This window comes from Diabrotica undecimpunctata, chromosome 5, assembly GCF_040954645.1.
Source record: "Diabrotica undecimpunctata isolate CICGRU chromosome 5, icDiaUnde3, whole genome shotgun sequence".
In the NCBI taxonomy this organism is placed as follows: Eukaryota; Metazoa; Arthropoda; class Insecta; order Coleoptera; family Chrysomelidae; genus Diabrotica; species Diabrotica undecimpunctata.
Window position 1 is genome coordinate 134,391,437 of NC_092807.1, and position 17,937 is coordinate 134,409,373.

General features: G+C 31.8%; 1 protein-coding gene across 2 annotated transcripts in view; it reads right to left on the reverse strand.

Moving 5' to 3' along the window:
- LOC140441815 (amino acid transporter heavy chain SLC3A1-like) overlaps positions 1–17,185 on the reverse strand; it is a 36,231-nt gene extending 19,046 nt beyond the window's left edge. Inside the window, exons 1-3 of one of the 2 annotated variants that reach the window (XM_072532744.1) lie at positions 17,042–17,185; positions 4,945–5,174; positions 1,767–1,900 (exon numbers count right to left, since the gene is read on the reverse strand). In XM_072532744.1, the coding sequence (XP_072388845.1) occupies positions 1,767–1,900; positions 4,945–5,143 (333 nt within the window). In that variant the 5' untranslated portion in view covers positions 5,144–5,174; positions 17,042–17,185. Of the gene's footprint in view, positions 1–1,766; positions 1,901–4,944; positions 5,175–16,809; positions 16,952–17,041 lie in introns of those variants that run through there. The other variant, XM_072532745.1, reaches the window with a different exon arrangement.
- Positions 17,186–17,937: the final 752 nt, after the last annotated feature.

The window sequence follows — 17,937 nt, forward strand, 5'->3', positions numbered from 1 at the left end:
AAGGAAATGAGAAACCAAAAAAGAAAAATATTTTATCTTGATGAAACATGGATCAACGAGGGTCATACACCAAATAAATTTTGGCAGGATGAAACTGTTACAAGTCAAAGGCACGCTTTTGTAAATAACTTATCTACTGGTTTAAACCCACCATCAGGAAAGGGACGCAGGCTGATAATAGTACACATTGGCAGTTCAGACGGTTTTGTTGAAGGTGGTTTATTAACTTTTGAATCAACTCGTACCGGTGACTACCATGAAGACATGAACGCTGATGTCTTTCAAGAATGGTTCGAACAAATGATAGATCTTCTTCCTAAGAACTGTGTAATAGTAATGGATAATGCAAGTTATCACTCCAGACTTATAGAAGGACTGCCCATAACCAAGTGGTTAAAAAAAGACTTGCAGAATTGGCTGAGTTCAAAAAATATTACGTACCATCCCGGATCTATAAGAAAGGAACTTTATTCGTTGTGTGCCCTTCATAAAGAAAAATTTAAAAAATACGAAATTGATGAAATTGCGAAAAATCGTGGAATGACAGTACTTAGATCCCCACCATATCATTGTGAATTAAACCCGATTGAACTGGTATGGGCACAGATAAAGAGTGAAGTTTCAAGAGAAAATACCACTTTTAAAATTCATGATGTTAAACAGTTGTTTTTGGAGGCCGTAAATAATGTAAAACCTGAAAACTGGGAAAAGGCAGTAAATCACACTATTAAACAAGAGGAAAAAATGTGGAAGCTGGACAATATTACTGATAAAATGATCGAGCCAGTTATTATAAATCTTGGTTCTGAAAGTTCATCTTCTGAATCTGATTTGGATTTGTAACAAGTAGCTGTAAGTTTTATATTAATGTTTTTATTCATCTATTTAACATACCTTAGACGGTTTTAAAAACTCTTTTTCTCTTTTGTAATTTTTAAAAATTAAAAAAAATGTGAATTTTTTAAAACCCTTTTTAATGTAGGCCAGTCAGTTCTAATATAGTGTGTGATAAAAGAGGTCACTTTTGTTTACATACACATAACACTTTATAACACTGAAATAATTCATTTATTTTTTACAATTATTCAAAGTAATTTTTCAATTAATCTTGAGCACGCCCATGGAGTGGTCGGAGCTACCAGTTAAAATTATGCTAATTACTCTCTCGTTCATAAAAATAAACTATAGTAAATTCATTAGCTCTTTGATTGCAGTGTATTTTCCAATAAGCTGCTACGCATGCCAGTATAACACTGTCTTCCGACAGTCAATCGGATATGATTACATGTTCTATTTTATTAATAAATATGAAAAATAATAAAGAAATTAAATGACTTCAAACAAATTAGTTTTAGGAGGACACGCCAAAAATAATATTATCCAAATAACTTTAAATATTTCTAATCGAAAATGAAATAACCATCGGTATAAGGTAGACATGTTAAGAAAAGAAATAATTTGTTTTATTTCCAAGTTTTAATTCATAATTAAAAAATTGTATTTTAAATGCCTTGTTTTGAATGTTTATAATGCTTTCTTATCTTGAAGGCGAAATGACAAAAATCTAAATACCACAAGAAAATAAAACAATTTCAGCACAACGTCGAGACTAACAAATTATTAAGAGAGGAAAATAAAAAAAAGGTTAAAAATTATTTGCAAAAACTGCAATAACGTTAAAAAACAACTGATCGATAATAAATTAAAAATGTAGTTGTTTAAGAAGCATTGGTTCAGTAGACGTGTGACTAAAAAATATTATTTACCTCTTGCTCTTTTTCTTCGTTATTTCCGTTATGATTAAGATAAATATTTCTATGATTTAGTAGCTGAGACTCAGCTAAAGCTGACGAACTTGAGGAAGCTGATTCTGCCTTATCTTCATCTGATGTTCCATCACCTAATGAAATGAAAATTGAATTAGTTCCAACAATCTATTAATAAAATTGAAAATAGTTAATACTTATGAATAATAAAGTTTTTTTAAATAATTTAACTCCGACATTGTCGGTCCCACGCCGGGATAAGAAAGGAGGGGGATGAATTACTAGCGTAATTGCCTTGGTGATAGTATCAATGCGCAGTGGATACTGTCAATAAATGCCAAGAAATACTTAAGTCTACACTGCTCAAATCAGACGAAATCATAGCAGAAGTAATGCAAATAAAAATTAGGTAGGTATCACAGTTCTTATACATTCAAAAAAGGCCAATATAGCGAAGCCATGGGAGGATTTATACAATATTTATAATGGATTAGAGAAAGTACAAGCAGTAGTATCAATATTATTAAAAACTTGAGATCATTAGAATATACGCGCCATCAGAAAGTGCATCAAAAACATATATAAACAAATATTCTCTGAAACCCTATGAGAACTTTTTAAAACTATAATTAGCTGCAAAGAAATTGTGCTGTAGAAAGATTTTAATGATTGGACAGGCAAAATAAATGACAAAGTCGTAGCAAATTACAAGGACAACAAAATAAATGAAAATGGGGAATAGTTTATTGAATTTTGTGAATAGCACTCTCTAAAAATCTCAAACGGATTATACCAACATAAAAACATATATAAATATATATGGGTCCAACTAACGAGAAACACTAAATATATTATAGATTATGTTATAACAAAACAAGAAACACACATAGAAGCAAAAGAGGCGAGAGTATTAGGAGGATCAGAGTGCGAAACTCACCTAACTGGAACTGACCAACTGACAACCAATTACCACAATAAAAACCACTAGAAGCCAATTCACCTAAATACAGTATTGATGCATTGCCCAACAACTCAACATCATTTTTATATAAGTTACAGCTTAGCCAAAAATTAACTAATTTGATGTACTTCTCAGCCCAGAATACCTACCAAGACATAATAAATAATATCAATGAAGCAGCTTATGAAGCGCCTCATCAGCATAGGACAAATAATATCGAAAATGTAGTACACAACAAGAAATAATCATATCAAAAGATGTGCAAACAAATGGCCCAGATGATAGACGAACATATGCAAGTTTAAACATGGTCCAGATTAAACAAGTATAAAATCTAGTATCTAAAGGAAAAAATACCTTCTGAGAAAGTAAATGAGAAGAGCTTAATAAATATATAAGGTCAATAAGATAAAGGGAAGCATGAAAAACGGTTAAAAACCTCAGAACAAACAAAAAAGAAACGAGTAGAATAGATTTAATTAAAACAAGATTTAGGACGGAATATTACTCATAACATGTGACTAAAAAAATACTGCAATTCACCAACAGTATTTACAACAACATATGAAGTGGAGTACAATGAAGACGATGAAATAGAAGTACAGGAAGTCGAAGACGAGATAATAACTCTAAACAATTAAAAATCATGTCAGAATATTTATGCGCATATATTTCACTTTTTCTTTTGCATATTTACCTAAGCCTAGTTATATCAACTAATTATAATATGCTTATTAGTAAAACATTCAGAGTTAGATATATACTAAGTGACATAGAAATCCGAACACCCAGTTTAAATGATTTTATTTTAATAAAATTTTGTATAAGTACTTAATGAAGCATAATAAGTAAATGATTAAAATTTCAAAATGGTTACATTACTTTAAAGCCCTTTTACCTTTAATAATGTGTAGATGCACCCCGATGTGTTACGCATTCTCCAACGCGCCTAAGCATGCTTCTGATCAGGTGGTCAATGTCCTCTTGTTTTATCCCATTCCAGTCAACCACCAACTCCTCTCGAAGTGCTTGTAGAGTCTGAGGAGGACGTTGCAAATTGAGAAATATCCAACCCATCATATCCCACACGTGCTCAATTGGGGATAAGTCGGGAGATCGTGGTGGCCATGCTAACAATGTGACATCATTATGTTGAAAGAAGTCTATTGTGACTCTTGCAACATGTGGTCGGGCATTATCTTGTTGGAAAGTTGGATTTGCCGGGGTGTCAAGATAGGGTAAAAGGTGGGGTTCTAGAACTTCTTGGATATAACGCTGCGCGTTCATGTTACCTCTGATAAAGATTAAAGGTGACCTGGAACCATAAGCTATAGCACCCCAAACCATAACTCCAACAGTGTGATGAACATGTGTCTTTCAACAAAAAACTGTGGATTCCTCCTTTCACCACGTCGCCTTCTAACCCTTGCTTGACCATCGTGCATGCCTTAACAAAATCGAGACACGTCACTAAAGACAATACTGTTCCATTCCTGATTCCAGAGTGACCGTTCTCTGCACCACTTAAGGCGATTACGGCGGTGTTCTGGAGTTAAAGGGAGGACCCAGTGTGGTCGGTATGAAAACAGGCCAAAACTTCTCATTCGTCGGTAAACACTTCGCATGCCAATAGGTCTTCCGTGTTCTGCAAACTATTCATTTGCAATGGAGCTGGTAGTGGAGAAACAGTCTCTTAAGGCCAATGATCTTAGGCGGCGATCTTCACGGTCTGTTGTTCTACTGCGGCGTCCAGTGCCCCTTGCTCTTTGCGTACGGCCTTCTTGAAGCCATACCTGACAACACCTAACCACGGTGTCTACACTTCTTTGCACTCTAACTACAACTTCCCAAAAAGAAAGTCCAGCTTCCCGAAGTCCCATTATACGGCCCCTATCAAACTCACTAAGTTGACGAAATCGTACAGGTCTCCATACTCGTAGGCATCGTAACCAATCGTAAAAAATGTCAAGAACGACCATCCGCCAAATTTGGATCTTTACTGCGGCTGAAATATTCATTTTTAGATTGTTGGTGAATTTAAAAACAAAAAGTATAAAAACCGGAATCTCCAACTGATAAGGCTAAAAACTTTATGACTTGTTTTTTCAGTAAGATAAATAAATTATACCAAATTTTATTGAAATAAAATCATTTAAACTGGGTGTTCGGATTTCTATGTAACTAAGTATAATATTTAATTATTTAATTAAACCTTACCACCGACATGATGGAGCTTATTTGCCAATTCACGTCCAATTGAGAAGTCAGGTTCTGGCTCTGGCAGAGGATTAATCAGATCATTTGTTGGTGGTGAAGGAGTTATTAATGGGCATATAGAAGCAACTTCATCAGCCATAAATGAATTTGTTGGAGACGATGGCAAATTTGGGTTATCTACTCTTAAAAAACCGTCCATTGCTTATAGCATATTTTTAGTACGTTTCAATCTAGAAAGTATGACGATAATTTTACTGGTTTAGACATTGAATCTACTATTGTTCTGAAGCTATTTTCTTGTGGCATTTTAAATTAATTACTATTTAAATGCGATGAGTGGGTAACCAGATCCTACTATATTCTGCCGAGGAATTTCGATTCAAATTATTTTATTCAAATTCGCGACAATTGTGTCGCGAATTTCTCGGCAGAATGTAGTAGGATCTGGTTACCCATATTGAAAGAGGAAGTTATTAAAAGGAAAATACCAGTATTGGTAAGTCAGTAACATATAGAGAATACATCATTTATGTTTTTTAAATAACAAACATATAAAATTGGAATTTGGTGTTTATTGAAGGTAAACTAAATGCACGATCAAATACTTACCATGTCGGGATAGTATTATGAGGTTTTTTTTCTGGTTTTTCCCTCATAATTTACTATGGAATCACTAACAGGAGAATTTTACTGTCATCATGGCATGTATTTGTCTTTTTAAAGACGAATTACATGTTATGATCTTTTCTGACGGATATTCTCAAGTTAAAGTTGATTTCATGTAATCGAATGAACTATCTTATAAGTAAAGTCGTCCCAGGAACGCAACTCAACAATATTGGCAATATCATTTTAAAGTCGTCTACTTTAAAATGTATAATGTATGTCTGAATTGTCAATATAGATGAGTCAGATAAAATTAAATTATTAGAAGAATTTTTCACTAAGTAACAAAAAACAAAATTTGTTTAATTTACTAATGTTTGTATTTTGAGAACGATTTCCGAAGTGGAAATTGAAACGTCAATAAACGTATTTTAACCTTTAATTGTGGCTTATTCCCATTTAAATAGTAATTGAATCTACTGTTTTAAATTAAAATAAAATATACTAAACTATAGATAGTTTAGCTACAAAAATTGATTTAAAAATAAAATAAATTAAAAATGGTCCTATATTTTTACATTTTTTTTTTGGAAACACATAAAAAATATAATAAGGAACACGAATAATTATTACACTTTTTTTTAACAAAACTTCTTTTATAAATAGCTATATACTGGTTCTCTACTAATAAAGATTAAATATACGAAGAATACATTACAAAACCACCAATTGGCCATCAATTTTTTGCTTGTTTTATATATTTTGTTAACACAGAATAACATCTAACCAACTTTATTCTTTAACACTTAATCAGTTAATTATGTTCATGAACTTATAACTTAAGTACTACATGAACACTACATTACAAAATTTTTTTTTCTATTTACACTTCATCTCAATAGCACTTTCAAATACATCATTTACTATTTCACTCTTCAACAATAAAAAGTAAAGAACCCAACTTCCTACACATATCTGTTTTTCCATTTTCCAGGTACGAAATGTCGCAAAAATATAAAGGGCCTTTTGTAAAAATCTTTAGTTTACCACCAAGGACACTAAACACAGATAGGATTGATTTTGTCCTATGCTCTAATGTAAGAAATGCGTTGTGTTGAGTGTGACGTAGGCGTGGGGATTCGTGGTTGACATTTCTTATTGTTTTATATATAATAGTTGTGCCTGCTGCCAATTTTTTTGTTGTACTAGCGTTTTAACGGCCTTTTAAGACTATTTAATTATTGTTTCTATATCAATTTACTTGTATAAACAAAATGGGTGGTAATATATGTGCCATATTATATGGTTGTGACAATAATTTTAAGAGTGTGAAAACCAAGAATATGCGTGTTATTTTTCACAGTTTTCCAAAAGGAAAGGATTTAGTGTCGAAAACTATAAGAGCTGAATGGGTTAACCGATGCAGAAGAGCTGATAATTTTAATCCTGATTCTAAGAGTAGAATATGCTCTGTTCATTTTACAAACAATGACTATAAAAGAGATCTTCAAAATGAATTATTAGGTAAAATAAAAAAGCAATAAAATGCCTATAAAAATTGTTTAACGAAACTTATTTTATGTTTACCTACTAAAAGCCTTTTAAAGAAAACTGCAGTTCCAACACTTTGTTTATATAAACATACTGGCCAGTTGGTTGTCAAAACCAATGCCAATAAAACACACACACACACACACACACACACACGTTGATATAAACATACCTTTGACACACCTTCTGTCTCTACTGGTGAAGGTAGATTAGATGTTAGAAACAGAAAGCAACTTGTAGTAGAAATTACAAAGGTTGATTCACATATTTTGAATATTGCATCTAATTAACATGAACATACTATTACTGAATTTGAAATAATTTTTGAACAAGCTGGTGACAATATAGATTTAAAGCCTGAAGTAGATTTTCTAGCAAAATACATAGAATTATTAAACAAGTATGAAAAATTAATAGCTGATCATTCCAATTTCAAGAAAAAGGGTCAAATGAAAATAAAAAGTTTAACAAGTCAGTTGAGGTATTCCAAAGCAATAAATATGAATGTTCAGAAAAAATTTGAAATTTTGTTAAATAAAGTGTTAACCACAAACCAAATTGCACTTTTTTCTGAGTGTGGATCAATATATTAGTCCAAAAGTATTCCAAAAAACCAATCTTAAAATTCCTCAAGAAAAAATAGAAGAACCTGATGTATCTAACAATAGTAGTTCTTTCCCTTCCCAAGAATCATCTTCTAATCAGTCTACCACCTCATATTGTGTTGTCAGTGATTTGCAGGAAACTACAGAAGATGCCTTAGAATACATCGCTGGGTATTTAGCAAAAAAATTTAAAGATAGTTTACCAGATTTGGGTAATTTCACATACAAAGTTAGTGAACTAGTCAGGGACTGTCTCCGCGGACACAACTTATAGTTTACCATCATGGGTGCAGCAACTCTCTTATGGAGGTCTTATCAAGCCTACAGATGAGTGGTTTACAAAATAAAATTATGGAATATATATTATTAAAAATATATTGATCCTCTAGGAAAAATAATAGAGTTGTTGGAGACATTTCAAAAAGGATTTAAAAAAAAGAAAAAGTGCTGCCATATGCGCTTACTAAAAACTTTTGTTCATAAAAACTTATAATTAGAATAGAACAATAGACCAATAGAAAGAACAATAATTAGAATAAATTATAGAAATTTAAAATTCAAGGAAGCTGAAAATTTGAAGCGAAAAAACTTATCCGTGTTGGATTCAACTAGGTCAAAAATTAGATAATTAAATAAAATTGTTCGGTAGGGAATGTTTCTAAAGTTTCCTAGTATTGTATACTGTTTAGTTTTACCTATGCATATTTATAAAATAAACGGTTCAGTATTGAATAGTTTTATTTATCATCAAATGTTTTTGGATATCAATTTGTGCTCTGACTACGTAAGTAAAACACGGATTTATAGATTTTATTTACCAGAAATATTTATTTTGAAAGTAAACTGACATTTATTAATTTAATTATAACACTAGCAAAATATGCATTCATTTCGAAAATAAATTTTATTTGCCATGTAAAACAGATGATTAAGAATTTATAAGTCTGAATGTCTTAGGTACTGTTAAAAATCTGATTATCTGCCATCTATTTACAAAAACAAAACGTAAATTTTTCGTTTTAAACTTTTTAATCTCAAATTAAGTTCATCTTCCGTAAAAGTTAATAGTGACAATAAGGTCGATAATTGCTTGTCATCCCCACACCTACGTCACAGCCGCATGCTGCAGAAATTTGGGCGATGGAATTATCCTATGTAGTCAACCGTTCTTGGTTTACCAACATTGAGTACCGACTATAAATATGTAAAATAATTTAAACATTTGTATAGTTGGTTGCCTATCAGTACCCACAAAATTTCACCAAACTTCAGTCCAGTCCATGTCAGACGGTCAAATATTTTATCAAACTAGTTTGACCAAACCAAAAAATTTACAACATTTGACGTCACATCCTAAGTATGATCAAATCCTCTAAAAATAGAGGATCTTCTATTTGTCAAGGTCAGTTTGATCAAACTTTAATTTTGATTGGCCAAAAAATATTTAAGACAAATGAAAATCAGCAGTTAGACATAACGTGATGAAATTCATTTTCTTTTTTTCTTTGGTTGATAATTTCTGGTTTATTTGTCTTTCTATTTTGTTATAAAATAAAAATAAAATTTTAAAATATCTTGGAGACTGGAATAAGTTTCTACGGAATTGATTTATATCGAGAAAGAAGCTGTTTATAAAATGTCGAACATCCACATTATTATAAAAAATCCTTTCAGCCTTTTTATTTTTATTGTGGATAAAAAAAATTGAATCGTAATTAAAGCACAAGCAACTAATAAATATGCAAAAAAGACGATTAATTTCATTAACATACATTTCATTAACAAATATTTGACCGTTTGAGAATTTTTTTTAAAAAAAAAATTTGTCAATTTTCTTAAATTTAGGATAAATTCATAATTCAACTACAACTTGATGGTTGCTACTGTTATTTTATTATAATTTTAACTCTTTCAATTTTAAATGTTGCTGGCTACTGTCATATTTAGAAAAATAACTCAAGTTACATTGACTGCTTTGTTCCGACTTCTGTTTTAACATGTTAATATTGTAATTTTAATTGTTTGTTAATTAACTTAATTAATTACATGTTAATATTGTAAGTTGCTATCAACAAGTCCTCGTAGACACTTTGTCTCATAACCAGCAACTTCTAGCAGAGTCTTATGTTGCCATGTTATCAATTCCAATTGTAACTTTAACATCATAATATATAAGATCCAATATGTAGCAGTCACAACTGCTAACATATAATTAATTAATATAATTTATTATTAAAATCCTAAAACCCCTCAGAATCCCGTTTATGAAACGTTTATGGGCAATAGACGATACGATGCGCAAGTGTAATCAACTAAAGTGGTCAAGAGTCGCTAGGATAAAATCAGTTTTGGCCAACAACTCACACAGAGAGGTGTATTTCTCCAAGCCTTAACCGGCATTTTTTTTGTCTTAAAATCGGGTAGAAAATCTGGGATTGGATTTAATATTTTCCCCGAACATCAAGGAAGGAATTGGAACAACATAATATGATAAAGAATCTTGATTGAAAAACCCGGCTTCCAAATCTGCCGAAATGATTATTTAAAACCCGGCTTCCAAATCTGCCGAAATGATTATTTAAAACCCAGGTGAGCAATTAAATCATTTAGTTTTATAGGCCTATCATTTTATTGATATTTTCATTGTCTTTTGAAATATTAACAGTGTAAAATCCGAGTTTTCTCATATGTATCATGTGGCCTTGAGCTTAGATCGTAAATTTATCGGACACCTAATTAGGTTTTTTCTGTTTTTTTGTATACCTACTCGGTATAAAAACTTTCATGCCTAATTTACTAGATATTCTTTAAATGCGCAGACGCAATAAATAGGCAGGATGACAGTCAGCTGATGAAATAAAATGTTTGTTTATTGTGGTAATTCGATGTAAGAGTATATGTTATTGTAGATTATTTTTTGTAGATTTCACCCGATTAGGATAACGATTAGGATAACGATTAGGATAACGATTAATATTAGGATTAGTTTAACCAAACACCTACTTCAACCCATTGGTAACCAGGAACCGATTGTCTCCAGAACCACAGCGTTCTTCTTCATTTGCTTTTTTGGAGCCCCAAGGACCGTCAGAGTTTTAAGGGGACCTAACCAGGACAGCTGTAGTGTTGTGACAGACATTAATATTAAGTTTCATAGGGTTAAGGTTTTTTTTCTTGTAACTTACAACTTTGTATATGCATATACCAAGGTTAGTACTTATTACAGTTTTTGTATCATCTATAAGAAGTTAGATAAATGGTTATTAATTAAATAAATTAGATTCATTGTTAAGGAAGGGGTTCATGATTTTTGTATAGCGGTTTTTAAAAAGGAAGGGAAGAAATTTATGTATCAGGGTTTTTAAAATTATATATATATATATATATATATATATATATATCTTTCTATATATATATATATATATATATATATATATATATATTATATATATATATGGGTGAGTTTTGTTAGTTGTTAATATTATAAATATATTTGTTACAAGTAGTTTTGCTTTTATTTCAGTTCCTGCTTACAGTTATAATATAACAGAACAAGGTCAATAGTGTCTTTTTCGGTTTTAAACATTATTACAGGGTATTATATCAATAGTACTTTATTCCTTGTTGTTCATAACTTTATTTATTTTTCGTTAATTTTCTTCAGAAATTAGCTGGCGCCCATTTCAGTATTTTCCTAAGCATTTCCGTATATTCTCTTATCTTACCCCTTTTTATAGTTCCAGATTTTCAGTTGCCTTATTATATTGTATTCTTTTGGTTAAAAGATCTCTTTTTCCCTTATCTCAAAGCCAAATTCTAGTGTAGTGAGGCTAGCCCGAATTCTTGCTTGAGGTTTTGTGTCTCTGTGTTCTTTTGAGCTAAGCCATTCTTTTTACAATAACTTCTTTGCTAGGTCTTCTCTAATTTATCATCTCCTTCTCCATATACCCCCCCCCCTAAAATTTTAAATTTTATGTTTTCTTTAATTAAAGTGGTTATATACTTTTAGGACACACTGATGATGGAATATAGATTCCGAAAACGTTTTGTGATGTAGCCCGATTGGGTGTTTTAATTATATACCTTTTATAAATAATTTTTAAATAAATTTTTTAATGAAAAAAATTTAAGAAACTTTCTTTTTCATTGAGTTAACAAGCAATAAACAAATAGCTTTTTGCCCTTGTAGAATCAAAAACATAAACCGTTATCGTGTTGTCGACATTCGCCTGCGTCGAACAGTTAATGAAATTTTAAAATAGGTACATGCAGTAAAATATTTAGCATGCAAAATACATGTGCACGTAAATAACACATACTCGCAAATTTTGTGTTTTCGATTCTGCAATTGCGAAAATCTATTTGTTTATTGCTTGTTATCTCAATGAAAAAGAAAGTTTCTTCCATTTTTTGAATGGTAAATTGTCTAAAGAATAAATAAATTGAATGAATTGGACTTTGCATGCTCGAAGGTAAGCCTCAGAATGAACTTGACCAAAACTAAGTTTATGACAAATCATCATCATCATCAGTGGTGCTACAGCTCTAGTTGAGCCTTGACCTTCCCCAGTCTATTTCGCCAGTCGTTTCTGTTCATCGCCAACCGTTGCCAATTTGCCGCGCCGATTTTCCTTGCGTCCTCGTCCACACCGTCCCTCCATCTCAGTCGTGGTCTGCCTCTACTCCTATTTCCCACTGGGACCGATAATAGAGTTCGTCTGGGTGGGTAATTTTCATTTGCTCTTGACACATGTCCAGCCCATCTAAGCCTATCTATTTTTATGAAGGATATTACATCTCTACCATTTACTATTTTTTTATACTTCTCGTACAATTCGAAATTAAATCGCCTTCTCCAAATACCATTCTCACAGAATGCGCCCATTATTCTTCTTAGTATCTTCCTTTCGAAGACGAGCAGAAGATTTGCGTCTGTTTTGGAGATGGTCCATGTTTCTGACCCATATGTCAGCACTGGTAGGATGAGTGTTCTATATATTATTAGTTTGGTTTTCTGGCTTAAATTTCTGTTTTTTAGCTGCTTGCTTAGTCCAAAATAACATTTGTTTGCTAGCAGTACCCTCCGTTTTACTTCTTCAGATGTGTCATTATCGTTTGTTATGAGAGAACCCAGATATGTAAACTTATTTACTACCTCAAAATTATATTGGTCTATACTGAAGTTTTCTTCGGCGTTTCTAGCTCTATCTCTGTTTATGACAAATATGATCCCCAATAACCATTTAACTATTCAAGACAAAAACTGGTGAAGAAATATTCATATTTTTGTCATCAAATAAGAATCGGGAGGGATAACCAAACATGCGAATTTCAAAGACGGATTACTGTAGATAGCCTGGGTGGGCAGCCTTTGGAAAACTGCGAGACACACTTAGGACCAACATACCAATTAGCCTTAAAAAAAAAAGTATTTGACCAATGCGTATTACCGGTCATGACCTATGGGGCGGAAACTATGACTCTATCTATCTCTATCTAATTAGCCTTCTTCGGTCCATCTTTAACAATAACAACAAAATAGTCAAAAATCAAATAGATTATATTATCGTCAACAGAAGATATAGAAATTCTATAATATCATCTGAAACTTATCCAGGAGCGGACATATCCTCCGATCACAACCTGGTTGTTTTGTAGATGAGAGTGAAACTAAAGAAGGTCAACAGCCCTAGCACCAAGAAAATCATGGATACAAAACGTCTTAAACAAGACAACACTTTAATTGTGGCTTATTCCCATTACAATGTAATAAACATATAATTTGTAAATTTCTTGTTCAATAAAATATAAGTAAGTACGATAATCCATACTATAAAATTCTATAATCTGAATAGCATACGATGTTTTGACTTCGATGACCTAGCAATGCTGCTCAACCAAATCAATCAATTGGTTTGGTGACCAGGCCTACTAATATAGCTATACTGTATCATAATTTAATAAATTAAGTTGTTTTTTTAAATACACCATTGGCAGATATTTAAAATACGACCTTGAACCACTCGTATTTTGAAGTACCTGTCAGATGTATTTAGGGTCAGATGCCACTTTTGCATTCCATGTTAAACTATTAAATAGTTTCAAGAAGAGAAAAATCAAGGAAGCGGCTCTAATTATGCTAAATGAGACCAATTGTGTCGCAAATTCCTCGGCAGAATGCAGTAGGATCTGGTTACCCATATTTAAAGAGGAAGTTAAAAAATACCACTATTATAGTAAGTCAGTAACATATTGAAGATACATCATTTGTTTTAAATAATATACATATAAAATCAGAGTTTGTTTATTGAGAGTGAACTAAATGTAAGATCAAATACATACTTACCATATCGGGATAGTATTATGAGGTTTTTTTCTGCTTTTTTTATGATTTACTATGGAATCACTAACAGGAGAGTTTTACTATCATCATGGTATGTGGTTGTGTTAAAGACGAAGTACATGCTATGATTTTTTTTTAGAGATGAATGAACTAATAAAAACGAAACATATTCAGAAGGAAACATAGGTAGACTACTTTCGATCCCTATTTGCTAAAGATGGCGATAATTAACCACCAACACCAGAGGTGACGACAAACGAAGAAATACGTATTAAGGAAGAAGAGGTAAAGGAAACAATAAGGAAATTAAAAAATAAAAAATCACCAGAAGAGCAGACAGAATAGCGAACGAACTCCTAAAGTATGAAGGACCAGATCTGACCAAACAACTATTAAGACTAATCCAAAAAATAATAGAACAAAACAGAATTCCTCAAGAATGGAGATCAAGCATCCTAATACCTCTCTTCAAAAAGGGAGACAAATCAGACCCGGAAAATTACAGAGGAATTAATTTATTAAACACAACACTAAAATTAACAACCAAAGTGATAACAAATAAACTGAATGAAATTATAACACTAGCAGAAGAACAAAAAGGTTTTAGGTTGGGAAGATCATGCACCGACGCTATATTTATGATAAGGCAAGTGCAAGAGAAATCATTAGAATACCACAAACCTACATTGACCAGGTCAAATTAAAAGACGTTATCCACTTATTGTACGCAAGAGAGATACCTCTAGGAATAATCAAAACGATCGAAAATATCTACCAAAACAACACAATAAAAGTAAAAGTACAAGAACTAACCGACCCTATTGAAGCTGGCAATGGAATAAGACAGGGAGATTCCCTGAGTCCTCTATTGCTCAACCGGATTATGGATGAAATAATAAAAAAAGTACGAACTAAAAAAGGATACCAAATGGGAGAAAAACAACTTAAAATAATCTGATATGTAGACGACGCAATACTACTCTCACAAAGTGAAGATGATTTACAACGAATGATGCACCAATTTAATATAACCGCCAGAAAATTTAACATGTTTATTTTCCCAAAAAAGACAAAATGCATGGTTACAACAGCAAATTTATTAAGATGTAAATTGGAGCTGGAAGGTCAAATAATAGAACAAGTGATGAATTTTAAATATCTAGGCATCACATTATCTAGCTACGGAAAGCTCGAAACCGAAGTGGAAGAACAAGTTAATAGAGCAAACAGAGCCGCAGGCTGCCTAAATGAACCAATATGGAGAAATAAAAATATCAGGAAAGAAACGAAAGGCAGAATTTACAAAACAGTCATTAGACCAATAATGACATACGCGGCAGAAACAAGACCTGACACAGACAGGACAAAAAGGTTGTTAGAAACAGCAGAGATGAAAACACTTGATGAAAAATTGATGGTAAGACACTATGGGACAGAGATATACGACGTAGATGCAAGTTGGAGAACATCAAGAACTGGGTAAGAAATAGAAGAGTAGAATGGAACGATCATATAAGCCGAATGACAACAAATAGAGTAGTAAAGACGGCAGGAGACGGTTCTCCAATAGGAAGATGATCAGTAGGAAGACACGAAAATGGAACGATAACTTACTGGTGGCACATTAAGAAATAGGCAGAGTCATGTCCATATAAAAAGAAGAAGAAGAAAAAGATTTTTTTCTGACGGATATTCTCAAGTTAAAGTTGATTTTATGTAATCGAATGAACTATCTTACAATAACGTCGTCCCAGGAACGCAAATCAGCAATAAGTATTGGCAATACCATTTTAAAGTCGTCTACTTTTAAATATATATCTGAATTGTAAACATGAATGAGTCAGATACATTTAAATTGGACGAATTTTTCAACAAGTAACAAAAACCAATATTTGTTTAATTTATTAATGGTCTGTATTTCAAAAAGGATTTCTGAAAAGGAAACTGAAACGACAATAAACTTATTTTAAACTTAAATTTTTGGGTTATTCCCAATAGAAATAGTAAATTACATTAAGATGCCACAAGAAAATAGCTTCAGAACAATTTGAAAAAAGTATTATGTGGACGAAATATTACCAATTAGTTAAAAGCTGGACGATCACTAAATCATTATTAAATAAACTTCGAAAAGTAAAAATATTAAAACAATAAAGTTTTCGAAATGTGGGTGTATGAAAGGCTGCTACTGCTACGAGTAAGCTGGGCTGAAAAAGTTACAAATGAAGAGGCATTAGGTATAAAGTTTAAAAAAAAAAAAAAAACCTGAAGTAGTGAAAACCGTAAAAATGCGAAAATTGGAGTATTTTTCCCATGTCATTCGACACCCAGAATGATATGGAGTCCTCAATCTTATTATTCAGGGTAAAATATGTGGAAGAAGGAGTCCCGATCGGAAAAGAATATCATGGCTTCGTAATGAGAGGTAATCAGTCTTCGTCGTACCAATTCAGAGCTGCGGTGAATATAATTATGATAGCCAATATGATAAATAACGTTCAATAATGGCCATGGTACAGAAAGAAGCTAAAGGCTTGTGCAATGAAAATAAAAAAATAGGGATAGCAAAAAAATTATCACATTAATAATTTTGGAGTGATTTACCGCATAAAATATTAGTTATTTAAGCCTATACAAACTATCTGGATAAAGTTGAACACATAAAAGTTGACATTAGTATCTTCTGTTTTCTTAGTAATAACAATTAGATAAAACTGGGCCGATTTAAATTATAAAAAAATTTATTTAAAAAACGTGTACCTAGTTGTCTCAGTCCTATCTGAACATATTTCTTGTAATATTTTTGTTCAAAATTTATGAACAAAATAATTCAGTTAAACACATTCGATACTTTTTCAGTTACTAAAATTGTGATGAAATCTATATTTAACAAATTCTACCTAAAATTCAACAATTGCACACGCTACGTTAGAGCTAGCGTAATTTTACTGGTTCTAATAATAACACGTAAAATTAACAAAAGATTACTTACCAAGTAGTTACTATCAAACTACAAATATTGTTTTTAAAACTCTCTGAATTAATAGGTTGACCATATGTGACCAATTTATTTTAATAACACAATTTTGGTCTGTTCCTAAAAGTGAATGACAATCGTGGTAAACAGCTGACTGCAGTCATTGAGACCGAAGGACGGCTGCGTCGTGGCGACGACGCCAACATGGGCGTAACATAATTTGGGGTTTGATAAATTGAAATACCGATAAATTCAAATAAAGTGATCAACAATTAATACATATAATATTATAATTTATGACAGATATAAAAAATAATTCTTATTAGATACATATAATAAACATTGTAACTACTGCTTTATTTGCATAATATTACTTTGAATGTTGTTTAATTGAGCGTACTCCTAGTTTTTAATAAAAACAAGTGGTTTTATTAAATAGTTTGTTAAAATTAAAGTATTTATCTACTAGATACTACTACGTAATTCATCTATACGTAATTATTATTTTATTATTGTGAAAAGAAAACGTCAAATAATAAATATACACTACCGTACAATCATTTTGTGAGGTTAGCTGCTTTAAGTAGCTTATAGTAGCATGCGATTGGTTTTTCATTTACCAGAGTCGGAGTAAGGCCTTCGCCACCGCAGCTTAAAATGACTTCACACAATGTAAACACACCTTCCGATCTAACCAGTCCAGTAAATCAACGTTCGAATATCACAAACAGTTATGCTTCAGCCGCTTCACATTCTTTTCCGAGTAAGAACCAAGCAATTGTATTTAGTTGTATCGATAATGCTAAACTGCAGGATTATCTCATTCATTTGGGTACAATCATCAACCCAAAAAATATTATTTTTTCATCTAGATTATCTCATAATAGTATCTGCATGTATTTCGCAAACAA